The sequence below is a fragment of the Ascaphus truei genome, unplaced genomic scaffold, assembly GCF_040206685.1.
Source record: "Ascaphus truei isolate aAscTru1 unplaced genomic scaffold, aAscTru1.hap1 HAP1_SCAFFOLD_236, whole genome shotgun sequence".
Lineage (NCBI taxonomy): Eukaryota > Metazoa > Chordata > Amphibia > Anura > Ascaphidae > Ascaphus > Ascaphus truei.
Genome location: NW_027455280.1, coordinates 283,728 through 305,180, shown reverse-complemented (window position 1 = coordinate 305,180; position 21,453 = coordinate 283,728). Strand labels below are relative to the sequence as shown.

The 21,453-nt window shown below is 44.2% G+C and overlaps 1 protein-coding gene across 1 annotated transcript in view; it reads right to left on the bottom strand.

Moving 5' to 3' along the window:
- The window catches only part of CFP (complement factor properdin), a 104,579-nt gene that overhangs the window by 29,625 nt on the left and 53,501 nt on the right, over positions 1-21,453 (bottom strand). Inside the window, exons 4-7 of the mRNA XM_075582451.1 lie at positions 18,129-18,299; positions 17,425-17,622; positions 16,492-16,665; positions 13,974-14,165 (exon numbers count right to left, since the gene is read on the bottom strand). Of these exons, the coding sequence (XP_075438566.1) occupies positions 13,974-14,165; positions 16,492-16,665; positions 17,425-17,622; positions 18,129-18,299 (735 nt within the window). The remainder of the gene's footprint in view (positions 1-13,973; positions 14,166-16,491; positions 16,666-17,424; positions 17,623-18,128; positions 18,300-21,453) is intronic.

Here is a 21,453-nt window from a genome sequence, read left to right as displayed (position 1 = left end):
GTACATGTAATTACATGGAAACCCATACCCCCATACATGTAATTACATGGTAAACCCATACCCCGTACATGTAATTACATGAAACCCATACCCCCGTACATGTAATTACATGGAAACCCATACCCCTGTACATGTAATTACATGGAAACCCATACCCTCGTACATGTAATTACATGGAAACCCATACCCCCATACATGTAATTACATGGAAACCCATATCCCCAAGTACATGTAATTACATGGTAAACCCATACCTCCCGTACATGTAATTACATGGAAACCCATACCTCCCGTACATGTAATTACATGGAAACCCATACCTCCCGTACATGTAATTACATGGAAACCCATAACTCCCGTACATGTAATTACATGGAAACCCATACCTCCTGTACATGTAATTACATGGAAACCCATACCTCCTGCACATGTAATTACATGGAAACCCATACCTCCTGTACATGTAATTACACAGAAACCCATACGCACTGTACATGTAATTACATGGAAACCCATACGCTCATACATGTAATTACATGGAAATACATACCTCCCGTACATGTAATTACATGGAAACCCATACCCTCATACATGTAATTACATGGAAACCCATACCCTCGTACATGTAATTACATGGAAACCCATACCCCCCGTACATGTAATTACATGGAAACCCATATCCCCCGTACATGTAATTACATGGAAACCCATACCCCCGTACATGTAATTACATGGAAAGCCATACCCCGTACATGTAATTACATGGAAACCCATACCCCCGTACATGTAATTACATGGAAACCCATACCCCCGTACATGTAATTACATGGAAACCCATACCCCCGTACATGTAATTACATGGAAACCCATACCTCCCGTACATGTAATTACATGGAAACCCATACCCCCGTACATGTAATTACATGGAAACCCATACCCCCGTACATGTAATTACATGGAAACCCATACCTCCGTACATGTAATTACATGGAAACCCATACCCCCGTACATGTAATTACATGGAAACCCATACCTCCTGTACATGTAATTACATGGAAACCCATACCCCCGTACATGTATTACATGGAAACCCATACCCCCGTACATGTAATTACATGGAAACCCATACTCCCGTACATGTAATTACATGGAAACCCATACCCCGTACATGTAATTCCATGGAAACCCATACCCCCGTACATATAATTACATGGAAACCCATAACTCCTGTACATGTAATTACATGGAAACCCATACCCCCCGTACATGTAATTACATGGAAACCCATACCCCCCTTACATGTAATTACATGGAACCCATATCCCCCGTACATGTAATTACATGGAAACCCATACCCCCCTTACATGTAATTACATGTTAAACCATACCCTGTACATGTAATTACATGGAAACCCATACCCCCGTACATGTAATTACATGGAAACCCATACCCCATAAATGTAATTACATGGAAACCCATACCCCCTGTACATGTAATTACATGGAAACCCATACCTCCCGTACATGTAATTATATGGAAACCCATACATGTAATTACATGGAAACCCATCCCCCCGTACATGTAATTACATGGAAACCCATACCCCCCGTACATGTAATTACATGGAAACCCATACCCCCGTACATATAATTACATGGAAACCCATAACTCCTGTACATGTAATTACATGGAAACCCATACCCCCCGTACATGTAATTACATGGAAACCCATACCCCCCTTACATGTAATTACATGGAAACCCATACCCTGTACATGTAATTACATGGAAACCTATACCCCCGTACATGTAATTACATGGAAACCCATACCTCCCGTACATGTAATTACATGGAAACCCATACCCCCTGTACATGTAATTACATGGAAACCCATACCCCCCGTACAAATAATTACATGGAAACCCACACACCCGTACATGTAATTACATGGAAAATCTCACCCCATAAATGTAATTACATGGAAACCCATATCCCAAAAATGTTATTACATGGAAACCCATACCCACCGCACAAGAAATTACAAGGAAACCCATACCTCCTGTACATGTAATTACATGGAAACCCATACCCCCCATACATGTAATTACATGGAAACCCATACCTCCCGTACATGTAATTATATGGAATTCCATAACACCCGTACAAGTAATTACATGGAAACCCATGCCTCCCGTACATGTAATTACATGGAAACCCATACCTCCCGTACATGTAATTACATGGAAACCCATACCTCCCGTACATGTAATTATATGGAAACCCATACATGTAATTACATGGAAACCCATCCCCCCGTACATGTAATTACATGGAAACCCATACCCCCCGTACATGTAATTACATGGAAACCCATACCCCCGTACATATAATTACATGGAAACCCATAACTCCTGTACATGTAATTACATGGAAACCCATACCCCCCTTACATGTAATTACATGGAACCCATACCCCCCGTACATGTAATTACATGGAAACCCATACCTCCCGTACATGTAATTACATGGAAACCCATACCTCCCGTACATGTAATTATATGGAAACCCATACATGTAATTACATGGAAACCCATCCCCCCGTACATGTAATTACATGGAAACCCATACCCCCCGTACATGTAATTACATGGAAACCCATACCCCCGTACATATAATTACATGGAAACCCATAACTCCTGTACATGTAATTACATGGAAACCCATACCCCCCTTACATGTAATTACATGGAAACACATACCCCCGTACATGTAATTACATGGAAACCCATACCCCATAAATGTAATTACATGGAAACCCATACCCCCTGTACATGTAATTACATGGAAACCCATACCTCCCGTACATGTAATTATATGGAAACCCATACATGTAATTACATGGAAACCCATACCTCCTGTACATGTAATTACATGGAAACCCATACCCCCCATACATGTAATTACATGGAAACCCATACCTCCCGTACATGTAATTATATGGAATTCCATAACACCCGTACAAGTAATTACATGGAAACCCATGCCTCCCGTACATGTAATTACATGGAAACCCATACCTCCCGTACATGTAATTACATGGAAACCCATACCTCCCGTACATGTAATTATATGGAAACCCATACATGTAATTACATGGAAACCCATACCCCCCGTACATGTAATTACATGGAAACCCATACCCCCCGTACATGTAATTACATGGAAACCCATACCCCCGTACATATAATTACATGGAAACCCATAACTCCTGTACATGTAATTACATGGAAACCCATACCCCCCTTACATGTAATTACATGGAACCCATACCCCCCGTACATGTAATTACATGGAAACCCATACCCCCCTTACATGTAATTACATGTTAACCCATACCCTGTACATGTAATTACATGGAAACACATACCCCCGTACATGTAATTACATGGAAACCCATACCCCATAAATGTAATTACATGGAAACCCATACCCCCTGTACATGTAATTACATGGAAACCCATACCTCCCGTACATGTAATTATATGGAAACCCATACATGTAATTACATGGAAACCCATCCCCCCGTACGTGTAATTACATGGAAACCCATACCCCCGTACATGTAATTACATGGAAACCCATACCCCCGTACATATAATTACATGGAAACCCATAACTCCTGTACATGTAATTACATGGAAACCCATACCCCCCTTACATGTAATTACATGGAAACCCATACCCTGTACATGTAATTACATGGAAACCCATACCCCCGTACAAATAATTACATGGAAACCCACACCCCCGTACATGTAATTACATGGAAAATCTTACCCAATAAATGTAATTACATGGAAACCCATATCCCATAAATGTTATTACATGGAAACCCATACCCCCCGCACAAGAAATTACAAGGAAACACATACCTCCTGTACATGTAATTACATGGAAACCCATACCCCCCGTACATGTAATTACATGAAAACCCATACCTCCCGTACATGATATTATATGGAATTCCATAACACCCGTACAAGTAATTACATGGAAACCCATACCTCCCGTACATGTAATTACATGGAAACCCATACCTCCCGTACATGTAATTACATGGAAACCCATACCTCCCGTACATGTAATTATATGGAAACCCATACATGTAATTACATGGAAACCCATCCCCCCGTACATGTAATTACATGGAAACCCATACCCCCCGTACATGTAATTACATGGAAACCCATACCCCCATACATATAATTACATGGAAACCCATAACTCCTGTACATGTAATTACATGGAAACCCATACCCCCCTTACATGTAATTACATGGAACCCATACCCCCCGTACATGTAATTACATGGAAACCCATACCCCCCTTACATGTAATTACATGTTAACCCATACCCTGTACATGTAATTACATGGAAACCCATACCCCCGTACATGTAATTACATGGAAACCCATACCCCATAAATGTAATTACATGGAAACCCATACCCCCTGTACATGTAATTACATGGAAACCCATACCTCCCGTACATGTAATTATATGGAAACCCACACATGTAATTACATGGAAACCCATCCCCCCGTACATGTAATTACATGGAAACCCATACCCCCCGTACATGTAATTACATGGAAACCCATACCCCCGTACATATAATTACATGGAAACCCATAACTCCTGTACATGTAATTACATGGAAACCCATACCCCCCTTACATGTAATTACATGGAAACCCATACCCTGTACATGTAATTACATGGAAACCTATACCCCCGTACATGTAATTACATGGAAACCCATACCCCATAAATGTAATTACATGGAAACCCATACCCCCTGTACATGTAATTACATGGAAACCCATACCCCCCGTACAAATAATTACATGGAAACCCACACCCCCGTACATGTAATTACATGGAAAATCTTACCCCATAAATGTAATTACATGGAAACCCATATCCCATAAATGTTATTACATGGAAACCCATACCCCCCCGCACAAGAAATTACAAGGAAACACATACCTCCTGTACATGTAATTACATGGAAACCCATACCCCCCGTACATGTAATTACATGGAAACCCATACCTCCCGTACATGTAATTATATGGAATTCCATAACACCCGTACAAGTAATTACATGGAAACCCATACCTCCCGTACATGTAATTACATGGAAACCCATACCTCCCGTACATGTAATTACATGGAAACCCATACCTCCCGTACATGTAATTATATGGAATTCCATAACACCCGTACATGTAATTACATGGAAACCCATACCTTCCATACATGTAATTACATGGAAACCCATACCCCCCGCACAAGAAATTACAAGGAAACCCATACCTCCCATACATGTAATTACATGGAAACCCATACCTCCTGTACATGTAATTACATGGAAACCCATACCCCCCCGTAAATGTAATTATATGGAATTCCATAACACCCGTACATGTAATTACATGGAAACCCATACCTCCCGTACATGTAATTACATGGAAACCCATACCTCCCGTACATGTAATTACATGGAAACCCATACCCCCGTACATGTAATTACATGGAAACCCATACCCTGTACATGTAATTACATGGAAACCCATACCTCCCGTACATGTAATTACATGGAAACCCATACCTCCCGTACATGTAATTACATGGAAACCCATACCTCCCGTACATGTAATTATATGGAATTCCATAACACCCGTACATGTAATTACATGGAAACCCATACCTCCCGTACATGTAATTACATGGAAACCCATACCTCCCGTACATGTATTTATATGGAATTCCATACCCCCCGTACATGTAATTACATGGAAACCCATACCTTCCGTACATGTAATTACATGGAAACCCATACCTCCCGTACATGTAATTACATGGAAACCCATACCCCCGTACATGTAATTACATGGAAACCCATACCTCCCGTACATGTAATTATATGGAAACCCATACCCCCCTTACATGTAATTACATGGAAACCCATACCTCCCGTACATGTAATTATATGGAATTCCATAACACCCGTACATGTAATTACATGGAAACCCATACCTCCCGTACATGTAATTATATGGAATTCCGTAACACCCGTACATGTAATTACATGGAAACCCATACCCCCCGTACATGTAATTACATGGAAACCCATACATGTAATTACATGGAAACCCATCCCCCCGTACATGTAATTACATGGAAACCCATACCCCCCGTACATATAATTACATGGAAACCCATAACTCCTGTACATGTCATTACATGGAAACCCATACCCCCGTACATGTAATTACATGGAAACCCATACCCCCCGTACATGTAATTACATGGAAACCCATACATGTAATTACATGGAAACCCATCCCCCCGTACATGTAATTACATGGAAACCCATACCCCCCGTACATATAATTACATGGAAACCCATAACTCCTGTACATGTAATTACATGGAAACCCATACCCCCCGTACATGTAATTACATGGAAACCCATACCCCCCGTACATGTAATTACATGGAAACCCATACCCCCCTTACATGTAATTACATGAAAACCCATACCCTGTACATGTAATTACATGGAAACCTATACCCCCGTACATGTAATTACATGGAAACCCATACCCCATAAATGTAATTACATGGAAACCCATACCCCTGTACATATAATTGCATGGAAACCCATAACTCCTGTACATGTAATTACATGGAAACCCATACCCCCCGTACATGTAATTACATGGAAACCCATACCCCCCTTACATGTAATTACATGAAAACCCATACCCTGTACCTGTAATTACATGGAAACCTATACCCCCGTACATGTAATTACATGGAAACCCATACCTCCCGTGCATGTATTTATATGGAAACCCATACCCCCGTACATGTAATTATATGGAATTCCATAACACCCGTACATGTAATTACATGGAAACCCATACCCCCCATACATGTAATTACATGGAAACCCATACCCCCCGTACATGTAATTACATGGAAACCCATACCCCCCGTACATGTAATTATATGGAATTCCATAACACCCGTACATGTAATTACATGGAAACCCATACCTCCCGTACATGTAATTACATGGAAACCCATACCTCCCGTACATGTAATTACATGGAAACCCATACCCCCGTACATGTAATTACATGGAAACCCATACCCTGTACATGTAATTACATGGAAACCCATACCTCCCGTACATGTAATTATATGGAATTCCATACCCCCATACATGTAATTACATGGAATTCCATACCTCCCGTACATGTAATTACATGGAAACCCATACCCCCCGTACATGTAATTACATGGAAACCCATACCCCCCGTACATGTAATTACATGGAAACCCATACCCCCCTTACATGTAATTACATGAAAACCCATACCCTGTACCTGTAATTACATGGAAACCTATACCCCCGTACATGTAATTACATGGAAACCCATACCTCCCGTGCATGTATTTATATGGAAACCCATACCCCCGTACATGTAATTATATGGAATTCCATAACACCCGTACATGTAATTACATGGAAACCCATACCCCCCATACATGTAATTACATGGAAACCCATACCCCCCGTACATGTAATTACATGGAAACCCATACCCCCCGTACATGTAATTATATGGAATTCCATAACACCCGTACATGTAATTACATGGAAACCCATACCTCCCGTACATGTAATTACATGGAAACCCATACCTCCCGTACATGTAATTACATGGAAACCCATACCCCCGTACATGTAATTACATGGAAACCCATACCCTGTACATGTAATTACATGGAAACCCATACCTCCCGTACATGTAATTATATGGAATTCCATACCCCCGTACATGTAATTACATGGAATTCCATACCTCCCGTACATGTAATTACATGGAAACCCATACCCCCCGTACATGTAATTACATGGAAACCCATACCCCCCGTACATGTAATTACATGGAAACCCATACCCCCCTTACATGTAATTACATGGAAACCCATACCTCCCGTACATGTAATTACATGGAAACCCATACCCCCGTACATGTAATTACATGGAAACCCATACCCTGTACATGTAATTACATGGAAACCCATACCTCCCGTACATGTAATTATATGGAATTCCATACCCCCGTACATGTAATTACATGGAAACCCATACCTCCCGTACATGTAATTACATGGAAACCCATACCTCCCGTACATGTAATTACATGGAAACCCATACCTCCCGTACATGTAATTATATGGAATTCCATAACACCCGTACATGTAATTACATGGAAACCCATACCTCCCGTACATGTAATTACATGGAAACCCATACCCCCCGTACACTTTACTCTCTCCTAAAACTGTCCCTGTGTCATTCCTGCTGAAATCCCTCTCCTGGTTTCCGATCAAATCCTGCATTTCTTGCAAAATTCTCATCAAAACAGCCACAAACAGCTATCTCAGAGCAGATAGCCACCATCCTGTCTCCCTTATCAAGGGAATACCGACGGGTCAATTCCTACGCATTAGGAGGAACTGCTCTGAGATAGCTGACTTCAAACTGCATGCAGAAGCTATGCGCCAGAAATTTCTACAACGGGGGTATAGTCATAAGACCATTAAAAAAGCGTATCACATGGCCTGCTAGCTACCCCATCCCAACTTACCCCCATCTTTAGAAACCCACACTTCCCGCCTGGGTGTTCCAAAAAACAATTCGACCAATTCCAAGGTCTAGGAATAAGGCTGATTGCCGATCTGCTGAAAAACGAGGAGATCCTCTCCTTCCAAGAACTCCGCGACAAACATAAACACCAAGGTCTCCATCTGTTCAAATTTCTGCAAATTAGGCACTTCCTTCTATCCCTAGCCCCAAACGCTAAATTCCCCCCATTAACTAGGTTTGAATCCCTTTGCAGCAAGTGCTCCTACCAGAGAGGTCTGATCTCAGAGATCTATAGGGGGATGGAGTCGGCAACCAGCCCCCCAATCCACAAGTATATGCAAAAATGGTCAGAGGACCTCAATGTACAGATAGATATGGACGAGTGGGAGGATATCTGGGAGTTGGCCACAAAGACCTCAATCTGTACAGTGACAAAAGAGAACATATATAAAATACTATTCCAGTGGTACCTGACCCCGGCTAGGCTGAGCCAGATCTTCCCCGGCACTCCCGACCTGTGCTGGCGGGGATGTGGCCAAAAGGGGGACATGGCCCACATTTGGTGGTCATGTCCGGAGATTCAGAGGTACTGGACAAAGATCCAGGAGCTTCTACAAGAAACTACGGGGCTTCTTTTCCCCCTGGACCCCTTGACCTTCGTGCTGAGCAAACCTATAGACGACCTGCCCCCCCCCCCCCGAGTAGACTAGTATCAGCTATCCTAACCGCAGCCAGATGCTCAATAGCAGCAGCGTGGAAACACACCAAAGTCCCAGCGAGAAACACGGTGTTGAGACGAATAGACGAGGTCATGGCCATGGATAAACTTACAGCAATGCTCAATAAAAAAAATGCCACAGTTTCGGAATACCTGGGACCCCTGGAGCGGCCCGCTAGGACTAGGCCTGCATTAGGCCGTCCTCGTACTGATGGAAAGGGAGGAAGAAAACAGAGTTCCCCCATCCTCCCCCCACCTCCCCCCCCAGTATGTCTTCCCCCCTCCCCCCTTATACCTTCCCCCCCCCTTAGACCTTCCCCCCCCCCCCCCACCAACTGAAAAATACCCATTTTGGGACAACATGTTGTTTAACTCAGTTGAAAAGTCATGTCATGTGCCTATGACATTGTCGTTATCATTTGGATGTATGTTGTGCTCAATAAAAAAAAAGTGATACAAAAAAAAAGCGTATCACAGGGCGCTTGTTACACCTAGAGAATCACTTCTACAGGTTAAGGACAAACCAGAGGAAAAGAAACTCGTACGTTTCATAGGCACTTATAATGCACAATGGAAGAGTATCAAAAGCATACATTCCAAGTATTGGCATATGGATTAGGAGAGAAAGAAAAACGGATCACCAAATCCAAACCTGGCAATGCCAGAAAAATGTTCAAGGATGCGTTCCCATAAAATAAAAGCTTATTTTAATGGATCAGAAACCAAAAACAACCACACCAACGCATTTCAGACTATCTCTAGTCCTTTATCAAGGTGAATAACTACTTACCCTCTTAGAGTGTCATTTATACCTGAGAGGAGACCTAGCACGCCAATCGTCAATACTTCCGCATGTGTCACGTGTCGAGGCCGTTCAACGTCATCACGCACGGTCGCATCATAATACAAATGCAAATCAAGTCCGACAGCAAGGGGGGTGCGGCATAAAGGCAGGAAAGCCACCAACTACATACTACTCCAAGTATTGGCACATACTACTCCAAGTATTGGCACATACTTCTCCAAGTATTGGCACATACTACTCCAAGTATTGGCACATACTACTCCAAGTATTGGCACATACTACTCCAAGTATTGGCACATACTACTCCAAGTATTGGCACATACTACTCCAAGTATTGGCACATACTACTCCAAGTATTGGCACATACTACTCCAAGTATTGGCACATACTACTCCAAGTATTGGCACATACTACTCCAAGTATTGGCACATACTACTCCAAGTATTGGCACATACTACTCCAAGTATTGCACATACTACTCCAAGTATTGGCACATACTACTCCAAGTATTGGCATATACTATTCCAAGTATTGGCATATACTACTGCAAGACCCAGATCTCAATGAGGTTCTTAAGAGCGAACCAATCATGGTAAGCAGACGAGCAAGAAATCTAAAGGACGCTCTGGTCCACAGCCACTTTGCCAAACCTAAGAACACGCCTCCACACACATGGCTTCCACCCAAACCACAAGGAACGTACAAATGTGGTTCATGCAAAGCGTGCCAGTATATAAGAACCACACGGGGTTTCTCTACACCCATTCTTGTAATACTACCTTACAACTGCCTATCTAGATAAGGCCAGTCCTTACCATTACGATATGATACCTAACAACAACATCTTTAGGTATCTGTCTTTAAGGTATTAACCCTATATAGTACAACCTGTGTTTCTGCATTACAACTAAGTCATTATTTAGCACAGTACCCCAAAACGTATTTATTTTTGTATCAATACCTAATACTGACCTATTTCCCCTAACTGAGACATTTACCATAGGAACCACAAGAAATAGGAGTGATGCTTTCACTTTATTTATCAATTCTTGCTGCAAACATGAGCCCAGTACCTTCAGCCTGGATTCCCTTTCTGAAAGCTCCCCTCTTCATGTAGAGAGAACATCATTAGCCATAATTAGTACAGTTCATCTGTGCAAGATCATTTGCACTATACTTACCTCCCTATACAACTTTACTAATATCAGTATAATACCCTAAAGCATGTACATATTACCTAATACTGATTTATAATCCTCCTAGTAGGGACATGTACTAAGTAGCATCCGTTATAGGCAATAAATGACACATGAAAGGCGTTTTCACTTTATTTATTTATTTACCGCAACACTTATGAGTTTAGAATCTCCTGTTTGGGCTTCCTCTGCTCCCAATTCCATTTTAGAGGGAGCGTCACTAGCCTCTAAGCCTATTACAGGCTGTCATTCTCAGCCAATTAGAAGGAATACTTACGTTCCTTCAACTCCCTCCACCCAGGGGGGGCGCGTCATCAGAATGAGCACTAAGATTGGCCGCTAGTAATGACCAATTGGAGGAGACCTACAATTCGTTGCCACGGCAACGCTAACCAATAAAAACTTACCAAAGTCACCCAGAACCCGCCCCGATGAAGCCAGTTACGGTGAAATGTACGTAGGGTACGTCTGACGTCACCGTCACGTGACGTCGGCTCATCGGTGAGGTGTGGGCTATACTTTGTCTGAGTGCTTCGGAGATTGCGTCCGTGGGCAGCAAAAGCACTCAGACCCTAGGGTTAGTCTCCTATATCTCTACATTTGGTAACACCTTGCTATAGACAGATGAGATGCAGCTCCGCAATGCCTAAGGTGCCTATGGCTATTTCATTTCAGCCATCATTAAGTGCAGCCTTGCTTTGCATCTAGCAGACTAGCCTGCATGTAACCGCCCACACCCCATTGCCACAAGGGGTTTCGAGATACATTGTCATTACACTTATTTTCTGACACAGAGACCACCCAGTTTTTAGGGTTTACTAAGGTTTAATTAAGAGGTATATATATAAAACACCTCCATTAAACACCCTACCACACCTCTCTGTCTTTTAATTATTTTCTTGTTTGTTCTATGTATGTGGTTTTCTCCAAACAGTTTATTTTAATCAGTTTATAATAAAAATATAAGTTTTAACTAGGGTGTACTCTCTTTAGTGCCACACAATAGGGATTCTTTCTCTCCACTTGCCAAAATTCTCATCCTCACTTAAGGCTATATACCCCTCTGCCCCTCCTTATATCTCACTATACCCTCCTTGGCCCCTCTTTGCATCTTACCCTACTCTCTCACTATACACCCCTCTGCCCCTCCTTACATCTTAGCCCTATTTTCTCGCTATACCAGTTTTAAATGCTTGTGACGATAGACGCACTTAATAACAAATTTATATTTTGTAGATCCCAATTGAGCAGAACAAGTTGAGCAAAATAAACTGAGATTTATTCTCTTGATAGGCAAACACACGACAACTGCAGAATACACTTAATAATTACACTTACTGGTATAGGAACAGGGGATAATGTCCAGAAAGGTGCAAAGCACCAGAAGATTGTCTTTTAAAATGTAGTCCTTTTGCAAGGGCACAAATTGCCAGCCCCAATCCTTCTGTGAATGTGCAATGTGTTCTCCAATGCAACTACAACACACATCACTGCAAAATGCTCAAAGAACTAGGTTGGTCATCACTCGAGTCTAGGCGCAAAGTTCACCTTTCCTGTCTTGCCTTCAAATTCTTTATGGGCAGCCTACCTGCCTACCTGAACAAGCTCCTCACCCCTACCCCACGCAGCACCTATCACCTGAGATCAGACTCCAAAAGACTATTCATGGTCCCAAGGCTCAACAAAGTATCCGGCCGCTCCTCCTTCTCCTACCGTGCACCCCAAAACTGGAACAACCTACCAGAGACTCTCACATCCAGCACCAGTCTAAGTTCTTTCAAATCTAAGGCTGTCTCACATTTTAAACTGGTCTGTAACTGTTTCATACGCTCAAAATATATATTTTCTTTAACACTGCATGCAATGTCTTGTATATAATGTATACCCTGCTCATTATGTAACTGTATTTGTAACCATGTATTATTTGTCCTAACTCTGTGCCCAGGACATACTTGAAAACGAGAGGTAACTCTCAATGTATTACTTCCTGGTAAAACATTTTATAAATAAATAATAAATAAATAAATACTCTGTGCCCGGCCCTTGCGTTCTGCTCAAGGATGTCTTGTATCTACCCCTTTTTGTATCTAAACTAAAGCCCTCTCATGTCTAAAATCTCTCTCACTCACTGCCCCACACCTCTGGAATGCCCTTACCCTGAATATCCAACCTGTACCCTCCCTATCAACCTTTAAGACCTTTCTCAAAATACACCTCCTTTAACTAAGCATATGGGTAGCTCTGCTGTCTGATGCTATATATCCCATGCACTGACCCTGACCCCTTGCAGACACACTTACCACAATACCTTCCTACTGTCTCTGTAAGTTCTTACCCCTTAGATGGTGACCTCGTTGGACAGGGACTCCTTTTCCTATTGTTTTATGTCTCAATCGCTTATTACCACTAGGTGTTATAATATGTCACATGTATTACTGCTGTAAAGCGGACTGCGCTATATAAATAAAGATATACATACATAGATGCAAATACACTGGTATATCACAGATAAAATACATACAGTTACAGTTATCAATGTTGTAGCATCGTCGACTGTCCCTGTAAGGTCCGGCACACAGATTGCCATCATTCCGTCGCCGCTCACATTCACGTTTACGATTTTGTAGTCCTACTCTCCTGGTGCATGGGAGACTGGAATCATCCAACCGAGAGCACCTGTCCCAGTCTTGCCATTCTGACCACTGTCCATCAACTGAGACAAGAGGAGATTGGACTTTGTACACACATGTAACACTTATAGCACAGGCAAACATATTATGTGTGTGTGTGTGTGTGTGTGTGTACAGTATGTGTGGTGTGCATATATAATGTATATGTTTGTAAGAACAGGCATTCCAGGTCTTTAGAAAAGCATATATTTTTGCTCACTGCAGTGTCTTGGGAAAGGCACCGCGAAACGCTGCTCTCTTGTAAATAAACTTTTTGACCTAGAGTGCCTGTTCTTTCCGACATATACATTAAGTGTGTGTGTGTGTGTCTGTGTGTGTGCATGTACACACATACACACACTATTGTTTATTTGTAAAGAACCAACATATTCCGTAGCGCTGTAGAATGGGGGTACAAAGTGACATCAATTGCATAAACAGTTACATACACGTAAGGACAAACAAGCGCAAACAGATACAGATGGTAATGAGGGCGCTGATCCGGAGAGCTTACACTCTAGAGGGAGTGAGGGACAATGTTGGAACAAAAGGTAAAGTGGCTGCTCATAGTGGGACGGAGTATACATCAGGATGGAGTATGATCCAGCCACACAGCTGATCCATTAACATTTGGGGGGTTGATCTTAGAGGGTGTTACATAGCGTGGAGATTGGTCCAGTCGAACAGCAGACCCCAATTGGGTTGGAGGGGAGTTGGTGGATGTTAGGGGTATGCCACAGTGACCTTCCTTGAAAAGGTGAGTTTTTAAATGTCTGAAAGCTGGGGGAGAGTGATGGTGTGTGGTAAGGAATTCCAGAGAGAGGCGGCAGCACAGGAGAAGCATTGCAGGTGTGAGTGAGAGGAGGTAATAAGGCAGGAGGAGAGAACGGAGGGGACGTTTGGGGATGAGGGTGGAGATGTAAGGGGGAGCAGCATCGTCCAGATCTTTGTAAGTCAGAGGTAAGGTTTTAAATTTGATTGTAAAAGATCTGGGAAGCCAGTGTAGGGATTTGCATAGTGAAGCGTTGAGTGAGATAGATGAGTCTGGCAGCAGCTTTTTGGGTGGCTTTCAGTTAGGAAATGAAGACAAGGAGAAGGTTGCAGTAATCAAGGCGGGACAGGGTGAGTGAGTGAATTAGAATTTTAGGGTTAGGTGTTTGTGGTGTTGTTGAAATTGTGGTATTAGTGACAGTGAGGGAGAGTTTGTGTGTATATGTATTAGTATTAGCTCTGTTTTGGACATGTTAATCTTCAGATAACAATAGGACATCCAGGAGGAGATTGCATCAAGACAGTTGGTTACATTACACGGTACAAGAGGGAGGGGGAGAGGTCAAGGGAGGAGAGATAGATTTGGGTGTCATCTGCATAGAGTTGATACTGAAAGTCAATAGCTTGTATTAGTTCACCAAGAGAAGAGGAGCAGAGTGGGAATAGATGAGGGCTAAGGACAGCACCTTGTGGGACCCCAACATAAATAGGAAGTGAAGAGGAGGAGACACCAAAGAAGGAAACACTGAAAGAGCAGTTGGATAGGTAGGACGTGAGCCAGAAGAAGGCTGCATCACAGAGGCCAAAGGAGTGGAGAGTGTTCAGGAGAAGGTGGTGAACCTATTTCAATTCTTAACAGTGAGGCCCCTCCACTGTCAATCCCAGGAACTTAAGTTCTAGAACCTTTGGGCTAACTATATTTATATATATATTCGAATAAATATCAGGTGCGCAAAAACAAGGGTATAAGAAAAAATATTTCGAAACTCTGCAGTCTCAATGCTGGTTCTAACACAAAAATACCACAATATCAATTATATAAATAGCCAATTCACCAATGCAACATAGTTGCTAGTTTGTTGATATTTCATTTATGTAATGTCAGTGTTATCCCTGACTTTACACTAGGGATTTTCCATAGGTTCGGATTTTTCCTTAAATTACACAGTCATAACAACCTTGATATCTTTGTTTAAATTTTAATATTTCTACATTGTGCCAGATGCTATTTATATCATATACAGAATATATATAGCATGTTCTTGTATAGCGCTGCTAGTTTTACGAAGCGCTTTACAGAGACATTTTGCAGGCACAGGGATATGCAGGGATATTCTCCATGGTGAAGTTACTGGTCACCATGCATACATAAGGAGAGACTTACTTCCTGCTGAGTCACTCTATACCATGTGATGGCAGGGGGCGTTACCCTGCGTGCGCTCACAGTCAGCCCCTTAAGGTCATTAACCCCCTTATCTGATAGGGGGCTATGCATACACACACACAATTTCAGTTCTCTTGGGCTTCTTCAAGGGAGGTAAAAGTTTAGAAATACAGTGCAATATATCTCCACCATTTGGTTGCATCGTATGCACTTACTTGGACACAGTGCCTCTGTTTTGCAGATACTTTGTCCGGTAGGCGATCCCACACAATCTCTTCCCCCATGACGGGAAGCAGGGTTATTACAGATCCTCTTTTCTTTCACTCGTCCAATGCCACAGGTGACTGAGCACCCAGAGTCTTTCTGCCATTCTCCCCATTCCCCATCCACTGACGGAGAAGAGATATAGCTTGGGATCCATAGTCACATTTTATTTCAGTGTACAAAGCATCAATGTGTTGCAGGTAAAATACAGTGTTATGAGTACAAATAAATACTCCCCGACACCTGATCTGAGATAACACATAAGAATATGTCTCCAATATGGAGTCCCTGCTAGTAAAAGGTGAACATAAGGTGATCCGCTAGCCCTGGAAATGTTGTAATCCTCAAACTTCCTTGTCATTACACCAAAGATTTTAATCAAGATCAGCTGTCTATCAAGGTATTTATACACAACCACAACACAATTGGAGATTTTCCCCTTATCAGACATCCTTTCATGATATGTCACTGGGGTTTTCTGTTTGCCTTCCTCTGGATCAATATACTGTAAGTACGGATATAGGATAAAGTGTCTGTCGTGTAAATTTCGCATAGGTTGAACTTGATGGACAAATGTCTTTTTTCAACCTCATGTACTATGTAACTGTGTAACTATGTAACCATTATCCAGTCTTCCTGTGTGCAGATAAACCCATCACTCTTCTACACCAAGTTGTATCCCAGAAAAGAATAGAAAGTAAATAGTGGAACTTGAAAAGTCTCAAATTAGGTTCCTGCACAGAACGAGGGAAGAGCATCAGAAACGGAAGAGGTCAGTTAATTAGGGAATTCATCTAAATATCAGACAAGTTAACATGTGGCGAGCTTCCAGTATTCTATCTTACCAAAGTAGGAATTGGGATAAGAGGTGAAGAAGGCCTCACCTGGGCAGAAGGGCAGACTGGCGCAGTTTCTCTGTTCCCATGATAAGCCAGGGCATGGTCTTCCGCTGGGATTTGTGGAAGGAGATGGGCTGTTGCACTCCCTGTGGCGTGATTGAGATACCAGGAGCCCAGAACCTTCTTGGATACAAGAGGATGAGCATTCATTCCATGGTTTCCAACTCCCCCATTCACCATGAGCTGGGAAAAAAACATCAGAGGTATTTGAGAGTGAAGGGATATCCACAAATCAAACTGTTTATGTATCCATATTATCTTGTATCAACTCAACGCTGATCCACTATTTACCTCATCAACCCTCTCACCTGTTACTGCATATCTCAGTATATCCTCCTCAATCATCTAGATTCCAAATATAGGTACTGTATCTCTTCTTTTTTTTTTATTCTACCTGAAAAGCTGGCCACAAATCGATGCATTTTCCCTTAATCAATCAGACCATTTATCCAATATTCAGACACTTCTAGTCCCTCCATACTGTATATACACATTTTTTTAAGTACCACAATTCTATTGATTTGTTCCCATTTTTATTCTGCATTTTATCTACCTGTCCATTCTTCAACTTCCTGAGAATGAACTCACAGCTCCACTCATTATCTGTTTCCTTCCAATTCATGCACACGCAACGCATTTCTCCACTGGCACCTCATTCCCTCTTGTCATTGGAAGGAACCAACACTTACTTGGACAAACCTGTTGAGTATCACACACGGACAGCTCCTTTTCATCTCCAAGGCAAACTCCTCCACAGATGGGAGCTGGGTTGTCACACACTCTGCGTCTCTCCCATGTTCCCTTCCCACAGGTGACTGAGCATTGGGACCATTGCGACCATACAGACCAGTTACCGTTCTCTAGTGGAAAATGATCCCAATAATTATGGGAGAGAAGGATGAGGCGGGAGAAGTGAGAAGGATGAGGCAGGAGAAGTGAGAAGGACGAGGCGGGAGAAGTGAGAAGGATGAGGCGGGAGAAGTGAGAAGGATGAGATGGGAGAAGGACGAGGTGGGAGAAGTGAGAAGGATGAGGTGGGAGAAGGACGAGGTGTGAGAAGGACGAGGCGGGAGAAGTGAGAAGGGTTAGGTGGGAGAAGGATGAGGCGGGAGAAGTGAGAAGGATGAGGCGGGAGAAGTGAGAAGGATGAGGCAGGAGAAGTGAGAAGGGTTAGGTGGGAGAAGGATGAGGCGGGAGAAGTGAGAAGGATGAGGCAGGAGAAGTGAGAAGGACGAGGCAGAAGAAATGAGAAGGATGAGGCAGGAGAAGTGAGAAGGATGAGGCGGGAGAAGTGAGAAGGGTAAGGTGGGAGATGTGCGAAGGGTGAGGCGGGAATAGGGTGAGGCGGCAGAAGTGTGAAAGGTGAAGCGTGAGACATGACAAGGGTGAGGCGGGAGAAGTGAGAAGGACGAGGCGGGAGAAGTGAGAAGGATGAGGTGGGAGAAGTGAGAAGAGTGAGGAGGGAGAAGTGAGAAGGGTGAGGCGGGAGAAGTGAGAAGGGTGAGGCGGGAGAAGTGGGAAGGGTGAGGTGGGAGGACAAGGCGGGAGAAGTGAGAAGGACGAGGTGGGAGAAGTGAGAAGGATGAGGCGGGAGAAGTGAGAAGGACGAGGCAGAAGAAATGAGAAGGACGAGGCGTGAGAAGGATGAGGTGGGAGAAGGACGAGGTGGGAGAAGTGAGAAGGATGAGGTGGGAGAAGGACGAGGTGTGAGAAGGACGAGGCGGGAGAAGTGAGAAGGGTTAGGCGGGAGAAGTGAGAAGGATGAGGCGGGAGAAGAGAGAAGGATGAGGCAGGAGAAGTGAGAAGGGTTAGGTGGGAGAAGGATGAGGCGGGAGAAGTGAGAAGGACAAGGCAGAAGAAATGAGAAGGACGAGGCGGGAGAAGTGAGAAGGATGAGGCGGGAGAAGTGAGAAGGGTTAGGTGGGAGAAGGATGAGGCGGGAGAAGTGAGAAGGACAAGGCAGAAGAAATGAGAAGGACGAGGCGGGAGAAGTGAGAAGGATGAGGTGGGAGAAGGACGAGGTGGGAGAAGTGAGAAGGATGAGGTGGGAGAAGGACAAGGTGTGAGAAGGACGAGGCGGGAGAAGTGAGAAGGGTTAGGCGGGAGAAGTGAGAAGGGTGAGGCGGGAGAAGTGGGAAGGGTGAGGTGGGAGGACAAGGCGGGAGAAGTGAGAAGGACGAGGCGGGAGAAGTGAGAAGGATGAGGCGGGAGAAGTGAGAAGGACGAGGCAGAAGAAATGAGAAGGACGAGGCGTGAGAAGGATGAGGTGGGAGAAGGACGAGGTGGGAGAAGTGAGAAGGATGAGGTGGGAGAAGGACGAGGTGTGAGAAGGACGAGGCGGGAGAAGTGAGAAGGGTTAGGCGGGAGAAGTGAGAAGGATGAGGCGGGAGAAGAGAGAAGGATGAGGCAGGAGAAGTGAGAAGGGTTAGGTGGGAGAAGGATGAGGCGGGAGAAGTGAGAAGGACAAGGCAGAAGAAATGAGAAGGACGAGGCGGGAGAAGTGAGAAGGATGAGGCGGGAGAAGTGAGAAGGGTTAGGTGGGAGAAGGATGAGGCGGGAGAAGTGAGAAGGACAAGGCAGAAGAAATGAGAAGGACGAGGCGGGAGAAGTGAGAAGGATGAGGTGGGAGAAGGACGAGGTGGGAGAAGTGAGAAGGATGAGGTGGGAGAAGGACAAGGTGTGAGAAGGACGAGGCGGGAGAAGTGAGAAGGGTTAGGCGGGAGAAGTGAGAAGGGTGAGGCGGGAGAAGTGGGAAGGGTGAGGTGGGAGGACAAGGCGGGAGAAGTGAGAAGGACGAGGCGGGAGAAGTGAGAAGGATGAGGCGGGAGAAGTGAGAAGGACGAGGCAGAAGAAATGAGAAGGACGAGGCGTGAGAAGGATGAGGTGGGAGAAGGACGAGGTGGGAGAAGTGAGAAGGATGAGGTGGGAGAAGGACGAGGTGTGAGAAGGACGAGGCGGGAGAAGTGAGAAGGGTTAGGCGGGAGAAGTGAGAAGGATGAGGCGGGAGAAGAGAGAAGGATGAGGCAGGAGAAGTGAGAAGGGTTAGGTGGGAGAAGGATGAGGCGGGAGAAGTGAGAAGGACAAGGCAGAAGAAATGAGAAGGACGAGGCGGGAGAAGTGAGAAGGATGAGGCGGGAGAAGTGAGAAGGGTTAGGTGGGAGAAGGATGAGGCGGGAGAAGTGAGAAGGACAAGGCAGAAGAAATGAGAAGGACGAGGCGGGAGAAGTGAGAAGGATGAGGTGGGAGAAGGACGAGGTGGGAGAAGTGAGAAGGATGAGGTGGGAGAAGGACAAGGTGTGAGAAGGACGAGGCGGGAGAAGTGAGAAGGGTTAGGCGGGAGAAGTGAGAAGGATGAGGCGGGAGAAGTGAGAAGGATGAGGCGGGAGAAGTGAGAAGGGTGAGGTGGGAGGACAAGGCGGGAGAAGTGAGAAGGACGAGGCAGAAGAAATGAGAAGGACGAGGCGGGAGAAGTGAGAAGGATGAGGCGGGAGAAGTGAGAAGGGTGAGGTGGGAGGACAAGGCGGGAGAAGTGAGAAGGATGAGGCGGGAGAAGTGAGAAGGATGAGGCGGGAGAAGTGAGAAGGGTGAGGTGGGAGGACAAGGCGGGAGAAGTGAGAAGGACGAGGCAGAAGAAATGAGAAGGACGAGGCGGGAGAAGTGAGAAGGATGAGGCGGGAGAAGTGAGAAGGGTGAGGTGGGAGGACAAGGCGGGAGAAGTGAGAAGGATGAGGCGGGAGAAGTGAGAAGGATGAGGCGGGAGAAGTGAGAAGGGTGAGGTGGGAGGACAAGGCGGGAGAAGTGAGAAGGACGAGGCAGAAGAAATGAGAAGGACGAGGCGGGAGAAGTGAGAAGGATGAGGCGGGAGAAGTGAGAAGGACGAGGCGGGAGAAGTGAGAAGGATGAGGTGGGAGAAGTGAGAAGGGTTAGGCAGAGGGGCCTATTCTAGTAGCTCCAAAGTTGTAAGACCAAACCGTACGGCATATTCAAATGTAGCAGAATGAAATGTGAGAATAA